Source organism: Eschscholzia californica, unplaced genomic scaffold (assembly GCF_041429995.1).
Source record: "Eschscholzia californica isolate CP2 unplaced genomic scaffold, dmEscCali1.0.p SCAF_5, whole genome shotgun sequence".
Classification (NCBI taxonomy): domain Eukaryota; kingdom Viridiplantae; phylum Streptophyta; class Magnoliopsida; order Ranunculales; family Papaveraceae; genus Eschscholzia; species Eschscholzia californica.
In genome coordinates, this window is record NW_028238472.1 from 880,598 (window position 1) to 898,899 (window position 18,302).

The following is an 18,302-nucleotide window of genomic DNA, read 5'->3' on the forward strand; positions in this document are numbered from 1 at the left end:
ACAAAAAGTAAAAAAAATCGAAATTCAAATTCCCCCAAAATTTTAAAATTTGAAATTCAAATTCCCCCCCATTTTTTTAAAAATTTGAAATTTAATATATTAGAGCCAAAATTTAAAACACAACCCTCACACACATACACCACACATGTGCATATTTTGGATTTGGGAGCCCCTCTTGGGAGCCCAACGTTGGAGTTGCTCTAAGCCCCGGGGCTCCCAAAATTCAGGGGCTCCCAAAATTGGGAGCCCGAGCCCCACGTTGGAGTTGCTCTAATTCTAACTCATTTTCATCTTTGTTTCATTCAAAATGAATAGTCTCTTCCACAGGGCCGGCCCTGAGGGGCAAGCGAGCAAAGCCTCGCTTCGGGCCCCCAGGGCCAAAGGGCCTCACGAAAGGTAAAAAATTAAGAATCGAAGGGGCCCCGATTTTTTGTATCTTTATACAAACAATGATCAAACTTGACAAGAAATTAACATCAGCTCAACTGGTAGAAAAAATTTTAAGCAGTCCAAACAACCCATGTTCGATCTCAAGCATAAGCAATTTTTTTCTTATTAATTTTTCTTTTCTACTTTAGTTGATTTCTACCACCACCACAACTACTAAACCTCCAAATTGTACCTCCACTACTACACCCACGGTTATTAAACCTCTACCACTATCTCTATCATCACCACCACCATTAAACTGTAGATTTAGAAAAAAATTACTTCGGTTGACACTTATACTACCACAACGATTACTAAACCTCCACTACCACCACCACAATCACTAAACCTCTACCATTGTAGCTCCACTACCACCACCATCACAACCACGACTACTACCATTACTAAACTCCAACACCACAACTACCACCATTATAAAACCTCCAGGGCCACAATCACAATCAAACCACAATCAATACTATCCCCTTAAACACAAAAAAAGAAGGTTGAAACTTATTGATTTTTTTTTTGGAGAATCATTATCTAATATATATTTTTTCGGTTTAAAAAAATACTAAACAATATACTGATTCACCGAATTCTGAATTCGCTGAACCACTTAATTGTGAGGGCGTTCATAGACCGACAAGGGTTCTCCACGAACCCATGCCGATTTACGAGTAACTCAACCAAATCATTCAATTCAGAGTGCAAATTAATTGTGAACACAAGTTTCATGTTTAAATCTCACATTATGTGCAAAGAAAACACAAAATGTTCTGATGTACAAATTTTTTTCTTGTGAAACGCGTATAGGCCCCATTTTTAAAACTCGCTTCAGGCCTCCAAAATCTCAGGACCGGCCCTGCTCTTCTTCCATCAAATTACTAGTATTTATCATGGAGATTATTATTTTCACTAACATCCACATTTAAAAAAGTGTTTTTATTTGTATTGCAACCTCCATCGTCGTATTTTCTGGGCAACACATGCACACCCATTGGGTACTAAAACTTATCTAGTATGAAATAAGGACCCAAAATTGGTATAACGTTCCCGGTGTTGGGTAAAAGGGTAGCGATTGACACCTCTAATTATTGTAACAGACGTGACACACCTAAACCCGGTATCAAAGGGCAAAAGGCATTAGACTTGAGACTTATATTGAAATATTAATCTTTTTCGGACCAAATTTAAAAGCAAATTTTTGGCCTGTGTTATTCGGTCAACAATGGCCTAGCCAATGTGATTTGCTTTTATCTTTTTAATGTTCGAACAATTACAATGCTAGAATGAGCAAAACCATAAATTCACGATTGTTAAAGACATCACATAAAGGACTTCAAAATAAATAAACAAATCAAATTTTTGTATTTTGTAGCCTAAGTAAGAACATACTTGACTACTTTGACATATCACATAAAGGACTTCAGAATAAAACATTCTACAATAATATAACTATTTAGTGTTACGGCCCCCTTTGTACGGGAAAAAGACTTTCTACGAAACTTGTGATTGAAGTGACTTGATCATTGGATGCCTACTCTCTTAGACGTCTACTTTTTCCGGTCGTAGAGATGATATTCATATTTCCTTGACTTTATTTGTGTTTGTTTGATGATCATTAGGTATGTCCTTTCAATAGCTTCAAACCAAACTCTAATTCTATCTCATTGTCATCTTGATTCCATTCAAAATGAATTGTCTCTTCCATCCAATTACTAGTATTCTTATTTTTCTCATTATCGTGAAGATCATCTTCATGTAGTATCCACATCTTGAAAGTATTTTTATTTGTACTGCAACCTTCACCTCCACGTACTTTTCCTACAAGACATGCACATCCATCTACCTTTGTTAAATCACATATATCTACGATAGAATTAGGAATTGGGATTGTTCTGAACTTCTCCTTTCCAACATCAAATGCTATAAGAAATATATTCAGTCGGTTTATCTCTATATTGTGGAAACTAGACAGCCAAAAAACGGAACCATTTGCATAGACAGGATAGTCGTCATGAACGTTATACGGTATAATATCGTTAATCGGTCTCCACAAATTATCCTCACCAACGCTAAAGACCTCACAAAAACTTTTATATTCTAAATAATTTTCAATAGCTACCCTTGCCATTCGTATGACTTTATGTACCTTAGAGATAGGATCAAATCCGAATCCACAACTAATAATGTAAGGATCACCCGACATTGACATTATCGTTATCGTACTTTTTTTTTTATTTGCGTATTTCGTGCTCACGTATACACATTAAATTATTGCTACGTACATATTCTCTTGTTCTTTCTCCTATGAGTTCGCTCCTTTCTCGAGTGCTCGGGTTGTCGAATAAACAAACCAAACCGTTTACGGGTTTCAACATGTCTTTATCCGTTCGCGCGTTTATTTTATGACCATAACCAGTTGCTACACATTCATGAAGATCCATTGCAGAGATACGTAGGTTTTTCCAATAAGAAGAAAGACATACTAAGAACATCGGATTATTTTTCGATACAATATATACTTGTATAGCTTCAACTAACCGAAGGCAACAACCCTAAAAGGAAGTACTAACAACTGAGTTCAATTCCCAAGGCTCCCTCTAGAACTAGTCCTTATATAGGCGCCTTTAAAATTTCCCCAGAACAAGAAGTTGGATATTGGGTCTAGCTCTGTTATTATTCTTTGCTATAAAACCCTAGTTAGAATTTGCAAGGGAAGTTTCCATTACTTTGAGGGAAATCTCTACTCTAAGGGAGAGAAATCAGGTACTAAGTTAATTTGATTTAGTTGTTTGATTTTTTGAATCTATGTTATGAATTTTAGGGTTTTGATGGTGATCTGAAACTGATTAAAAGTCTATATCTAGTGATTTTGGCATTATTCCTAACTTCAATATACCATTAGTTTTCATCTTAGATTAGGGTTTTGAAGGGTTCTCTTCAATGGTTTGGATGATTTTTGGTTCATTTCTTCATAATCCACTAAATCAGGCTCTTCATTATGTACTTGGTTTCCCTACTAAACCCCTTAGTGTTATCCTAGTTCTCATGATTTTGCTTGCATAGAACACTGATTTTTGTTTCCCCTTTTATTTAGGAACGGAAGCGAAAACCTTACCCAAGAGGCCGAGACCACATTGTCGAATCAAATCTTACTACATTATCATTAGAGATGTTAACCTATGTGAATCCGTTGGTTATATCTATGCAAAAGTAGTTCAATTCGATGAAAATCGTTTGCCTTCTTTTCGGCATGTACACTAATAGAGCTTGAGAATCAACTATTGCTTAAACAATAAGATATCAAAGGCTAGACTTGATCTCGAACAATAACTTAAAAGAGATGCCCGCACGGAAATCTCCTCGTTCAAACCCATCAAGAAGGAGATGCAGTAGAACTCTCTTAACTTTAAACTCTGTGCTAATGAATTGTAGGAGTTACTTTCCGTTCTTCGAGTTAAATTTTTTTCGTATGAAGTTTTTTTTACGTGTTGCATATTCTTATAGCTAGTTTCTGTTTTACAGTTTATAATTAGTGATGGGTAAAGCTAAAGGTGGTTCGATATTCATCAGACTCGTATCTGCTGCTGGAACTGGATTCTTTTATGTGAAACGTAAGAACCCACGAAAGATGACAGAGAAGCTTGAGTTTCGAAAGTATGACCCTCGGGTGAATCGACATGTTCTGTTTACAGAATCCAAGATGAAATGAGGATTTTCATTTCTCTTCTAATCTTCCAAAGAGTTCTCAATGTTCGTCGGTAGATTCGGGTACTAGTCTTACTTTTATTCCAGATTGTGAAAGATCATTCGGAATTCACCCATTTGGGTAGTTTTATGCATATTAGAATGTTTTGATTCTTTATAACCCTAGTAATGGGCATTACTCTAAAGTATTGAAAATGTTTCAAAACCCTTTTCTCTTTGGATAGAAATATAATGTGTCGAAAAGTCGTTCTTTCACTTATAACTGTCGTTTTTATCCTCGTTGACCAAAGAAACCTCCACTTTCATGAGTCGGACTCTGTTTGTGGTAATGCAGAGACACACATATTACTACCCGATCAGTGTGGGTAAATGGAACTGGAGTTGTTAGTGTGACCCACCCATGTATATTGGTTAGGTAGCTAATATACGGACAACTATATTTCTTACGTGGACAACAAAATTGGGCGTAAATAAATATATTTGGTGGCAACTAAACTGAAGGATCTAAACCTAAAACTAAATATCCATTTCTTTTTTCTTCTTAATCACTATCTCCAACGGCAACACAATACAGTCACCGACCACCACCAGCAAGCACCATTTTCTCAGACAACTACCACCATGTTCGTGTTCTTCTTCACCCCTTCTTCATCTTCATCCATTAACACATCATCTCATATGTCTCTCTTCTTTCTTTGGTTTATACAAGAATTAGGGTTTTCTTGTGCCCGTGAATGCCGCCGGCTAAGGAGTTCTTCTCCTTTGTCTGTTGACTAAATTTGCAGATGAAACTTAGCCGTATATGTTTCGGATATCACAAAAGCATCTCTAACAAGTACTAGAATGTTATGTAAAAGCATCTTGTCTAGCTTTACTAGACCGAGAAGAAGACCCATCATAATGAAGTTCAAGTTATAAAGTGGTACCTGAACCTCAAAGTTGCCCTTTAAGTATACTTGGAAATTGGAAGTACAGTAAGATGTGGTTGATGTTTATGGAATTTATAAGAATCTAATACTGAACTTCTTGAGTTTTCCATAGGATGCACTAAATTGCACAAATGGAAGTTGGAGGACGCCCTAAATTGCACAAATAGAAGTTGGAGGATATCCTAATTTACAGAATTTCAGATGTTTGTAGGTTTCTTGAGATCGACAATTGTGATGAAATCCTAGGTTTTTTCTTAAGAAAAAAAAGGAAGAGAGGCAGAGGAGAAGATGTGTTGTTGGTGGTAATGACGATGAAGAGGGTGAATCATGACAAATATGAACATGATTGTAGTTGGTGAAGATGAAGAAGAAAAAATTGTGTACGTAGTTTTAGGTCCTACAATTTTTTTTTTTGTTGTTCAAAGAGGTCCTTCAATTTGATCTCCTCGAATCATAAATATTTACACCCCAATCATAGTTGTCCACCTAAGAAATTCGTTTGTCCACGTATTGGCCACCATTGGTTATTTGGCCCGAAATTTGGGGCCGACTAGATGTCAGGCAATGTGGAGAGAAAAATATACTGACAAATGAAAACCGGACACATCACATTGGACTAATGGAAGCGCTATGTGGAGAGAGAAATATCTCGACTAATGGAAGCAGGACGCATCACATTCGATTAATGGAAGCGGGACACATCACAATCTGTCTCTTGTTCAGCTTGAAAAAGATTGTGACCGTTGGGTGATGTTATTCTCAAAGCAATGGGAAGTTGGAAAAGAAAGGAAACCCTAAGAAAGGGACAAGATTCAAATAGTGGTGTAAAAAGGCAAAAGAAGCAAAAGAGTGAGGGATTAGTACTCAATTAATCACTTATATTATTGAAAAGACCTTTTGAGAGTTTGAAATTCAAAAACAGTGACTTCTTTTTTGTTCACTTTTTCTGAAGGGTGAATGAAGAAAAACATCCAAACTTATTATCATCATTGGCACTTCCAACCTAAGCTAATCCCTCCTAACTTTTTACAAAACAGTTAAATGAAATTATCTAAGGGCCCCAATATTTTCGGGCCTCATAGGTGGCACGACCGATCTTTATTTGGGTTGGCTTCGACTTGGGTTGTTGAAAACTGCCTAAACCGAACTGACCAAATTTAGTTGAGTCAAACCAAACCGAGGCGAATGAAGTCAGTCGACGACTTTGGACTGAAGAAAGCCATAAACCGGTCTTGATTTGGTTTGGCTTCGACTTCGGTTGTTGAAAACTGCCCAAACCGAACCGACCAAACTTATTTTGTCAAACCAAACCGAGGCGAACTCATCTCTGCCTGATATTTTAGCCCCAATGTCTTTGATGCTCATAGGTGGTAGGACCGACCTTGGACTGAAAAACGATTAACAAATCTTGATTTGGCTTGGCTTCGATTTAGGTTGTTGAAAACTGCCTAAACCGAACCGACCGAACTTTGAGTCAAACCAAACCGAGACGAATGAAGTTGGTTGTCTCAGCTTCGCACGATGATTTAGCCAAACTGTTGTTGATTATTTTGCTTCGTCTGACCCTAGATGGTATTTTTTTTGTCGACCGAACTTTGAGGCAACCGCTGCTCACCTCCGAGAGAAACTAGTACGAAGTATTTTTTTTGTCCAAACCATGAAAAAAAAATCTATATCTATAACCTCAGATTTGAAATAAAAAGGTCAATAAATTGTATTTAAAATTAGTTTATTTAGAAGTGTAATGTATGCCCAATATTGGTTCCTTCTCTTTCTTAACGAAAGAAAAATATTCTATCGAGTTTATATATATACTAGGGTATATCCCGTGCCCTAGGGCACGGACACTTATATCAATCAAATGTTACGAAATTTATTTTATATTTTACTGAGAGAGAGAGATTTTTGTTAGTTATTATTTTTTGGTATTATTTTTTTGTTTCTTTTCTCTTAAATTAGTTATTATTTTATTGAGAGAGAGAGAGATTTTAATTTTTTTCTTTAACCCTTGAAATTTATTTTGTTTCTTTTTTTTCTTAAATTAGTTATTTTATTTCTAAGAAAGAAAGGATTATTGTTTTTTAAATAGGTAACTTTATCTCTACGAAAGACTATATTTTAAATTTTGAGAAGGGCTTCTAGACAATATGCATAATTAAATAAGGATGTTTATTTTATATTTTATTGAGAGAGAAAGATTCTTTATTCCTTGTTATTTTTTGTATTATTCTTTTTCTTTCTTTTCTCTCAAAATTAGTTATTATTTTATTGAGAGAGAGAGATTTTATTTTCTTTTTTAACTTGAAATTTATTTTGTTTCTTTTTTTTTTCTTAAGTTAGTTATTTTATTTCTAACCAAAGGCACGGTAAAATTATTTGAACATTTTATGCGGTGGTATATATTGCACTAAAAACATTTTGTGTCTTTAAATATATTAGGTGATGAACAGTTAAACAAAGAACAGTATGTTTATTTGTAGTTCAAGCATAGTAGAATTTTGAGGGATGTATATGAACGAAACTTAGCCATTGGTAGAAATTTTGGAAGTAAATGATAAGATAGTATCCAATTACAACCCTATTTGAAATCCAAACCCTTAATCCCCGTAAAAGTATTCGAAATCTCCAACTTCTATTTAAATCCTCAAAGCTCAATTCTTCTTCTCTTTAAGGGCAGTCCCCAACACGGTCTTCTCTTCTAACCTTCACATTCTCCGAGCGTCAAAAACCTAAAAGACAGAAACGTATAAAGTAGATTTAATGGTTTGTCCACTTACCTTATCTCACCGTAACAAAATTATCTTTTGTTAGATTAAGTGACATTTGAGATAAAGTCTAAGTTTGAATAAAGAAGACCAAATAATGGAGGTGTGATTACAATAATCCGGATTGAACAAATCAATCAGACTACCCCAAACTAATCCAAATCACTGTGAACCACACTGTAACCTGAAACCTATCAATGAAATAATGGAAAAAAGATATAATGCTCAAAATTTTCTAACCTAACATACACCCACAAGTTTAAAGCATGTTGATATAAAATTATGCAATTCCTAATTCAAATCAGACCTTAGTGTTCAACTTTGGAAGATCATCTTTAGGCAATGATATATCATTAATTCAGTGAAGCAATGAGCATAGATAGAACTTATTTTATTTCAGCGTTCCTACTTCAACAAGCATTTGCACTGGACTTGATGTTTATCTCTTGCCCCTCTATTACTTGTCTGTTTAACGACATAATTAGGGGTTTTAGACGAAGCTATGCTTGTGATATTTATTTCCACTTCGATGTGGTTGCCACACTGTCAATAAAACAAAAGAAGCATGGATTTCATAAACAAAAATAAGGAAGAATATTGAACAACATTGAGAAAACTAACTATTGCAAAATAACTTCAAAAGGTTAGTAATTTAGAGTCTCTGGTGGATTAAAAACTCTAGATTGACAATTGAACGACATAAACCATAACTACAAAAGATTAATAATGTAGAGTTCTAGTGGATAAAAAAAAATCTAAATTGACAATCGAACAACATAAATCACATACATTTTCTAGCTTCGGATTAAAATCTTTAGTAGAAATATGCAAGTAATTTAACAGAATAAAAAAAAATGTATTTCTTTTTAATTCACACTAACCTGCTTCTCAAACCAATTTAGAGAGAGATGGAATGTACAAACCAATTGAGAGAGAGAGAGATGAAATGAGACGAATTAGGCTTCTTGCCCTAAAATTCCCTTTTACATTATTTCTATAAACCAGCCTTAATTTTTTTCCTTTTTTTTTTCTTATCTAAATAAGTAAATAACTTATTTAAAAGAATATGCCGTAATTTAATTTAGAGAAAGAGAGATGGAATGAGACGAATTTAGGTTTCTTTTTCTTTCCTTTTTTTCAACTATGCCCGTTAGTTTAAATTAGTAAATAAGTTATTTTAATTTTTTGTAAATTTGAAATAGGACTATACTATAAATTTTGAGAAGGGCTTCTAAACAATATCCTTTATTAAAAAAGGATGTTTGTCCCAGTCATCGTTTTCCCTTCTGTTTTATATAATAGAAATTGAAGAAAATATTTATGAGGACAATTATAACCTTAATTATTCTTTGATGCTAAATTGCATCAAATGTTTTTTTTCTAGCTAATGCTTTAAGAGACAAAATCAAACGGAAATGTCGATGACATAATTATTCATATTAAGAATCTAATCGAAAAGCAAAAGACAAGAACAAAATGTTTTAATCAAAATGATTTATAATTAAAATTTAAAAAATATTAATTTGAAGGGCATGAAGGAGTTGCCCCGAAACATGCAAATAGTTTTTTTTTAATTTCTGCAAGGCAAATAGTTCTTGTAGATTTATCGAAAATCACACCTCCCACACACCGAACCCTAGATTGAAACCGAAAGCCAAAGTATGCTTATTTCACACGAGAAACAAAAAAGATCCAATTATTATTAAAATTTACAAAATTGTCCCCCAATTGAAAATGGATTGGTCAAAAGACCCAAAACTCCTTCCTTTTTTAACGGTAACCTGCACACCTACCCCACCAATTGGCCATTAGATTCACAAATTTATTTATCAATCAATCACTTTATGGTTTTTTTTGGTAATTGAGCCATAATAATACCTGTTTTTTTAGTCAAAAAAGAACCTGTGTTTTTTTTGGTAAAAGAGAATGAACGGTTAGGAAGTAAGTATGTGACACGTGTCCTATTTGCAAGGGTTGATGGTGATTGATAAATTTAAGTAAATATTATGGAAGATTTGACATCATTTAATGGACTTATGGTCCCATCATGCTCAAAGATGTGGGAGAATTCTTTTTTTATTATAAAGTTTTTTTTTTGAAGTGACTGCGATCTACGTATGTCATTACATTTGGCATTGATACATCAAAGATGTGATACGCTCAATAACTGCCCACTCATACTGAAACAAGACCGGACATATAAGCCAACAAGACAATGGCCTAAAGGCCAACTACATTATTTACACCCTAATAATCCCAGATCAAATAACTAAAGAATCCACCTTCTCTGGGATTGGAACCTGAGACCTCCAAAGATTTTTGGGTTTTATGTCAAAACCTTAGAAACACTTAGGCTACCAACTGTTGATTTGGAGTTTTATAAAGGTATTGCATATTAACAATTTTGTCCATTACCTTTCGATGTAGCGGTTTGCCACTCATTCTGCAGTGCAGAGATATCAAGATCCATTTTATAGAAGTCTACATTTGCAATTTTATTAGATGCGTGTGTAAACAAAGTAAAACTAGATTAGTTAGGTTTATGTCTCATGACCTTTAAAGATTGATATATTTGAGGTTCAAATCAATCAATTAAGACATCTACAATGCCCATTCAATTTATGAATTTTGACATGTATTTGTATTACCTCTTTATGATGTATCAATCCGTGTAACAATGATTCTGATTGTCCATTTCTAAAAAAACAAAGAAATTAATAAAGTTTTTCTTTTAAAGAAATATTGATATATTATCAAATATATTTCTTCCTATGAATTGTGTTTGAGAAAACAATGATAATATGACAAGAAAACATACAAGTCTGAAACTTTTACCAAGTAATCAACAACCAAACTGTGCTATGGTTATCATAATTTAATTTTCCAACTATACGTAATTAGTTACTAACAAGTAGAAGGCTTTCTAACGAAAAAAATCAAATAGAAGGCTAAAATCACATTAAAAAACTACCGCATTTATCGTATGTTATTGTATTAAGTAGGGCAAGTCTTTCAAACTAATATTGACGTGGTAAACTTTGATATTTTCTAGCTTTATGCTTTAATATCGATAATAAAGGACCAATCAAGACTTAACTCTTGTTGATCGATGATATATGTCTTTTTTTTTTTGTTAAAGTATATATTAGGGGTGGCAATAGGTACGCGTTTACCCGAGAACCGAATCAATCCGAGTCTTAATGGGTAGGTTTTGGATAGAGGTTTCATATTCATTAGGAAAATCGGGTTTTAAATGGATATACCTGATAGGACCCGATTAGGCGGCGGGTTCTAATCGGGTATATCCGTCTGGTACCCGACAGGTAATGGATACCCGAGATAGTACTAAAACCATCCTAGATTATATAGGATTCTTTTAATTAAGAGTTTTCCCCATCAAGTTACCAACTCACCAAGCCTCTAAAAGTTAAAACCTAACAGTTACTGAAAGTTGTGAGATTTCTCAAATCCTCTTTTCCTCGGTTGAAAGCTAATTTATAAACCCCAAAGGTGAGTGGTTTAATATTACATAAATGTTCAATTCTTCTTTCTTGATTTTCCTATCTCCTATCTCATCAACTATTGTACCCCGGGATATTTGCTTATTTAAAGATTTATGTCGTTTATGGTATTCCTTTTCATTAGATTCTTGCAAATTCTTTATTTTAAGAAATGTTTGATATAGTTTTGTGAATACCTGATGAGGACCCGATACTCAATGGGTAATTGAGAAATTTATGGGTTCTGGTTGTGGATCATTCTATTGAGGTACCGCTACCGTTAAGAACCGAAACCGCTACAATCTACAGGTTCCATTATGGATAGTTAAAAGCCCGAACCAGAACTGACCGGTTTGATACCCCTAGACTAGGGCTGGGAAAACGGTCCGAAAACCCGAGACCCGACCCTAACCGTCCGGTCCGTGAGAATCCGAAGTCCGGAAGAAGCTTGGCTTGGGCTTACCCGACCCGTAAACCCGGGTTAAAACGGGCGGGACTCGGGTAAGGTTGTGTACCCGAGTTTCGGCCCTTTATACCCGATCGAGAACCTGCGCATTTCAACCGCCCGATTTAGAGTCCGTAGGATCTAACGGCTTAGGGCCCTTAATTTCTCCCATCAGATTTAGGGTTAGGTATATAAACCAATCTTCATTCTACATCTTTACCCCTAGGGTTTTTTTAGAGGTAAAGAGGAGAGAAAGAGTACTACTGAGACGGAGGGAGAATATTTTAGAGAGAGAAGAGATAGAGAGAGTATTCTAGAGAGTAGGTGATAGAGAGAGATCAAATAAGATCGAAGAAAGAATATCTTGTGAAGACCAAAAGGAGTTTCGAAGAGATCGATTATAGGGACGGACTAGTGAAGTTGCACAAATCGTAACTATTCTAATCTTCCTTCCTTGTTTTTGTTAAAGGTAATCTAATCTTCCATGAAAGAATGACTCCAAATCTTCCAAGAAAAGCAAGTTTTCGATTTTTTACTCCTATATTATGGTAAAGTTTGGCGATTAATGCACCAGATTGAACCCATGATGTGTTTTCTTTGGTATCCATACAGGTATTTTGAAGATTGAACAAATCAAGGATTATATAAGGAACGTCGGATGTATGAGTTCTATCTATGTAATTTTTATCTTCCTTTTTTATGTTTAACGAATGAAAATTAAGTGCTTTAATTTTTTTTAGTTCTCTGAGCCCGCAACCTGACCGTCCGCGTCCGCCATAGCCCGAGCAGGCTCGTGGGTAGAAACGGGCCGCGGGCACTTTGAGTGTCAAATTAGTTCGGCTCGATCCACCCAGTTATCAATGGTGGGCTTGAACTTCCCGGACCCGATCCGCCTGAGTCCGTTAAAAATATGCCCGCAAGCGCCCGACAGAATCCCGCCCCTACCCTAGACTATGCATATCAAAATTTTGGATTTTAAAAAAAAAATTAGAAAATTGAAATGAGGGTAGTTTTGGTATTTAGTATAAAACGTGCATATGCCTGAAATATGGAGTGGCATTTTGGAAAATCATGGAAAAGACAAGGGTATTAAATAATGTTAGTGATAAAGTAAGCGTTAAATTTGAATTTTGTGTGGCGTTTAAACTACAAAATAACTTCGAACTCCAAACCCCAATGCTTCAAAAACCAGAGAAATCACCCTCTCTACACTTGGAGTCTGGAGATAGAGAAAGAAATTTATAGAGAGAGAAAGTTAGAGAGAGAGTGATGACAGGAGTGTTAATGGCAACAAAGGGTGGAGGAAGAGGAGATCAAGGTTGGAATGAGAAAGGAACAAAAAACAGAGCTTCTTCTTCTACTGATGTTGATGATGATGAAGAACAAAACCAACTTTCTATTTTAACAATTCTTATAGCAGCTATAAGAAAATCAATGGTTTCTTGTCGAGTTGAAGAACAAGATGAAATATCATCTTCATCTGTGGAGATCGGATGGCCTACAAATGTTAAACACATCACCCATGTTACTTTTGATCGTTTTAATGGATTTCTAGGGCTTCCTGTTGAATTTGAAGTTGAAGTTCCTTCTAGAGCTCCAAGTGCCAGGTGAAAATTTCACTTACCCATTTCAATGGGTTCTCTTAATATTCAAAAATTTAATCTGGGTTGTTCTTTGTTTTGTGAAAAATTGGAAAAAAGTTCAAGATTCTAGGGTTTAGAAATCAACCAGTTTTGAAAACATGAGGTTTTTATGTTAGATCTTGGAGCTAATCTGGTACCCATTAAAATGGGTTGTCTTAAAATTAGAAAATTTAATCTGGGTTGTTTTTCATTTTCTAAACATTGGGGAAGAAGTTCAAGATTCTAGGGTTTGGAACTTGAAGTTGAGAAATTTCAGTTAATTAGGTTAAGATACTTGTAAAGGTGAAGTTTTTATTTTAGACCTGAAAGCTATACCTTATTGAAATGGGTTTTCTTCATTTGTGAAAAATTGTGAGAAGAATCAAGATTCTAGGATTTAGAACTTCATAAATACTTAGGTAAAGATACTTGTGTGAAACTAGTTGTTCTTGTTTTGTATAGCAAAAGAAGCCCTAGATTGAAATTTTGGACTTTGAAACCATTGTAAATATGGGTATAATGACATTTTCATGTGTTATTATGCTGATTTTGATTTCTCTTTTTTTTTGGACAGTGCTAGTGTTTTTGGTGTATCTCCAGAATCTATGCAGTGTTCTTTTGATTCCAAAGGGAATAGTGTTCCAACCATCCTTTTGCTTATGCAAGAAAGACTCTACTCACAAGGAGGTTTAAAGGTATAACGATTTTATCTTTGAATTCTTTCTCTAGATTTTAGTTCCCATTTGTTTAATTTTTCCAATAGAGAAAATTTTGTTACTCTTACTAGATCCATTTTTTTTCTGAAAAATAAAATTGTGACTCAACCATCCTTAAGAATATTTTGTTTTTGCTGAGATTTTTTTTTATCATTCGGCAAAATGACATTAAAAATAAGTTCAGAGCGTCAGTTGAAGTTTTGCTTAAAATGTTGATGTCACAATTATTACTGTCGGTTTTAAATCAAAGTAGTTTTCAAAAAATAGTTGATGAAAGTATGTGGTCAGAATGATGTTAGATAAAGCTTGAAATAAGACTTCGATTGGAACTCTTGGTGGAAGAAGCATTTCCTTAGGTTCCTACTCGGAGTTTGTCTTAGCATTCTGACATCTTTGTGGTCACATACTTTCGTCAACTGTTTTTAGGAAACCTCAGTGATTTAAAATCATAGAGATTTTCAAAAAACAATTGATGAAAGTATGTGGTCAGGATGATTACAGATATAGCTTTGAATAAGACTCTGATTGGAGCTTTTGGTGAAAAAGCATCTCCGTAAGTTCTTACTCAGAGTTTGTCTTAGCATGTGACATCTTTCTGACCACATATTTTCATCAACTGTTTTTTGGAAACCTGATTTGAAAAAAAAACAGTTGATGAAAGTATGTGGTCAATGATGATGTCAGATAGTACTTTAAATATGACTTCGATTGGAATTCTTGGTGAGAGATGTATTTCCTTAGATTCTTACTTAGAGTTTGTATTGACATGTGGCATCTCCTTGGTCACATGCTTCCATCAACTGCTTTTTGAAATCTCAATGATTTAGACTCGTAGAAACTTTCAAACTATAGTTGATGAAAGAATGGGTTAAGGTTGATATCAGATAAACCTTTGACAAAGACTATTAGTTGAAACTCTTGCCAAAAGATACATTTCCGTAGATTCTTATTTTGAGTTTGTCTTAGCATGTGACATCTTTCTGGTCACAAACTTCCATCAACTGTTTTTTGGAAGTTTCGATGACGATGATTTAAAATCAGTGGTTAAATTTTGCCATCAACACATTGAGTAGGACTCGATTCAACCTCTAAGTAATTGTAGCGCTTCCGAAGTTATCAATTACTAGTCAGACTTTTGATTTCCTAGTTTTGGTTTTAATCTCAACAGAAGTTACTAACTTTTTTCTCTTTTGCGAAACCGATTTATTAGGCTGAAGGTATTTTCAGGATTAATCCAGAGAATAGTCAAGAGGAGCATGTCAGGGACCAACTTAACAGAGGAATTGTACCTGTCAACATTGACGTACATTGTTTAGCCGGTCTAATTAAGGCTTGGTTTCGAGAACTACCTGAAGGAATATTGGACGGGCTATCTCCTGAACAAGTTCTTCAATGCAACGAAGAGGACGAATTTGTCGAGCTTGTGAAGCAACTTCTACCCATTCAAGCTGCACTGCTTAATTGGGCTATCGATCTTATGGCGGATATTGTCGAAGAAGAAGAGTCTAACAAAATGAATGCTAGAAATATTGCCATGGTTTTTGCTCCAAATATGACTCAGGTAATGGAAAAGCAAACACATACTCGATCTGTCAAGATGATTTCCTTGTTGTGTTAATTGGTTTTTGCATACTAAATGGTGTCTTTCTCTTAACAGATGTCCGATCCATTAACCGCTCTGATGCATGCTGTTCAAGTGATGAATTTGCTCAAGTCACTGATACTAAAATCATTACGAGAACGTGAAGAAACAGCAACGCAGGGAGATTATTCGCCAGCTTCGTCTCGTTCATATGAGCGACAAACCGATGAAGAAGACTTCGATAGTCAGGAAGAAGATGATGAAATGGATACAAGCTCTGAAACGAGAAGAACAAGTTCAGATTATTATGAGGATACCCATTACAGTCCGAGTAGCGAAGATGAAGAAGAAATCAATCAACTAAATGAGACCGAAAACTGCTTATTAAGACAATTAAACGAAACCAAGGAGCAGCAACCAATGGATTCTACTCAGGGTTTGTCAGAAAGTTGTGAAACTAAGCGACTTAGTAGTCCAAGTACCTTATCTAACAATACTGAATCGGGTTCATTATATTCTGATGGCAAAAATACGAACAAAGAGTTCGAAAGGGATCCTAATGAAGATTCGTCAGAAAGTATTGAAACTAAGCAACTTAGTAGTCCAAGTACTTACTCTGGTTATAATGCAGAGTCTGGTTTTTCATATTCTGACACGAAAAATATGGGTTCAAACCTAACGGGTATGAGTGACATAGAGGATTCAAGCTCAAGTGTGTCTATAACACCCGGGTTAGAGGAAGTGAAGATAAACGAAAGGTAATGATGGAAGAAAAACAAGTCGAAGTTTTTGCATGATTTAACTTCACTTTCGATTGTGTGATGTGTGACTACTAATCAAGGTCTAGTTTTGAATTGTGATTGACAAGTAATTGTGGGACGTCTTTTTTTTTTTTTTCTTCGTATCTTTTGACAGCCATGGTTGTCTGTAAATTGATTCTCGCTGTTCTAGGAGTGGGTTTGCTTGGTGGTGTCCATCGAGAGCTGGTTCAGTTCTAGGCTGAACTTTTGTGCTTGTTTTGTAATTGATATCGTCACAGGATTTGTACTACTACATTTGAAACAAGTTTCCATTCGATCTTAAAACATCTTCAATGGCTTCTTTTTCTTCTTCACTTGCCAATTCCTCCACACATGTTATGAGGGAATCATACTTCATAAATACTTCCTTCTCTTGATGGGGGTAATTTTGATAGTAGAATGTTAGTTAAAATTAGGATGAGTAGTTCTAAAGGGTGCCCTGGGAATTGCTACATATTTTGGTCATAAGTGGGCTCCTGCACCAATGTCCATTGAACTCGGTTGCTAAAGGGTACTTATCATACTTAGGGTTTACCTACCGGGAGTCAGGAGATATACCCGTCTCTATTATAATAAAACAGCTCAGTCGTTATTTAAAGGATAAGTCAGATTTTGTTGAGAGTATGATAAAGATAATATCCAACGTTTAATGTAAAATCCTACTCTTGCAAAACAGTACCAATTCCTTACTTCTTATCCCAGCTATACAGGTTGCCATAGATTACAACATCTCTAATGCAAAACTATCCTAGGTTGTGTTTGATATCGGAGAAATAATTCTAAGGAAATAAAAGAGTTCCATGGAAAGTTTTCCACGGAATTTATTCCGTGAAAATAAGAGTTATTTCGTTTGGTAGTCATTTCTTATTCCGTAGAATTACAAACTCTGCTATTCGGTTGACAACTAACTTCTACGAATAGAATATTCAATTAAGAGTTTTTATTGACTCTTTAGGTAGTCAAAATGACATTTTTACTTTTACGATTGCAAAGTTACATTTTCATCCTTATATTGTCTAAATTACATTTGTACTCTTATGTATTCAAAATCATGTTTTACCCCTATATTATAAATTTATTTAACCTTGTATCACTTCGCTAATTTAAGAGTAAGAATGTCAAGCTGTGAATAAAACAAGATCAAAATATAAATTTGACAACGTATGGATAAAAAAAGGGTTTTTTGAGCTTACCCCCTCATCACTAATTGCTAATTGAGTTTACCCCCCTCAATAATGGGTAATTGAGCTTACCCCCTTACATTTACTATTTTTGACAAAGACACAGAGGTTGTGTTTGGCGTATGTGAAATAAATGTGATTACCAAGAGCAATTATCCTTCAATATGATCACTCGTAGTTATTCCACCTTACTTTATTATTTTATTTCGTCGATAATATGATTAGCAAAGATGAATTTTGTTTATACATTATTGAATTTATGATTTTGTTATCCCATGCCAAACATGTCCTTAGTAGTTTTGCTAAAAATTCTAAACTCAAGGGGGTAAACTCAATTACTAATTACTGGAGGGGGTAAACTAAATTACTAATTAGTATTGAGGGGGTAAGCTCAAAAAACCCATAAAAAAAAGATATTACTAATATAAAAAAGGTAAATATATCATTTTAATGTAAAAATGTAGACACATCATTTTTACAAGATAAAGGCAAGAATGTCATTCAAACCACATAAAAGTAAAAATGTCATTTTGATATTATACGAGGGTAAAAATGTCATTTTGACATAAGGGTAAAATGATAGTATTATATTATAAAAGGATAAAGATGTCATTTTGGT

General features: G+C 34.7%; 2 protein-coding genes across 3 annotated transcripts; both read left to right on the forward strand.

Annotated features, from left to right (window-relative positions):
- Positions 1-3,138: 3,138 nt before the first annotated feature.
- On the forward strand, positions 3,139-4,398 carry LOC147535969 (uncharacterized). Its single transcript, XM_086644496.1, has 2 exons — positions 3,139-3,201; positions 3,961-4,398. The coding sequence occupies exon 2, from the start codon at positions 3,974-3,976 to the stop codon at positions 4,145-4,147; it is 174 nt and encodes a 57-aa protein (XP_086500622.1). The 5' UTR covers positions 3,139-3,201; positions 3,961-3,973; the 3' UTR covers positions 4,148-4,398.
- A 7,602-nt stretch (positions 4,399-12,000) lies between these two features.
- Positions 12,001-16,816, forward strand: LOC147535970 (rho GTPase-activating protein 2-like). Of its 2 annotated transcripts, none has more exons than XM_086642602.1 (6): positions 12,001-12,251; positions 12,395-12,442; positions 12,523-13,389; positions 13,979-14,099; positions 15,331-15,681; positions 15,778-16,816. In XM_086642602.1, exons 3-6 carry the CDS (start codon positions 13,052-13,054, stop codon positions 16,462-16,464), a joined length of 1,497 nt encoding a protein of 498 aa, XP_086498728.1. In that variant the 5' UTR covers positions 12,001-12,251; positions 12,395-12,442; positions 12,523-13,051; the 3' UTR covers positions 16,465-16,816. The 2 variants fall into 2 exon arrangements, with proteins under 2 accessions (XP_086498728.1, XP_086498729.1); XM_086642603.1 differs by having other exon boundaries at positions 12,975-13,389.
- Positions 16,817-18,302: the final 1,486 nt, after the last annotated feature.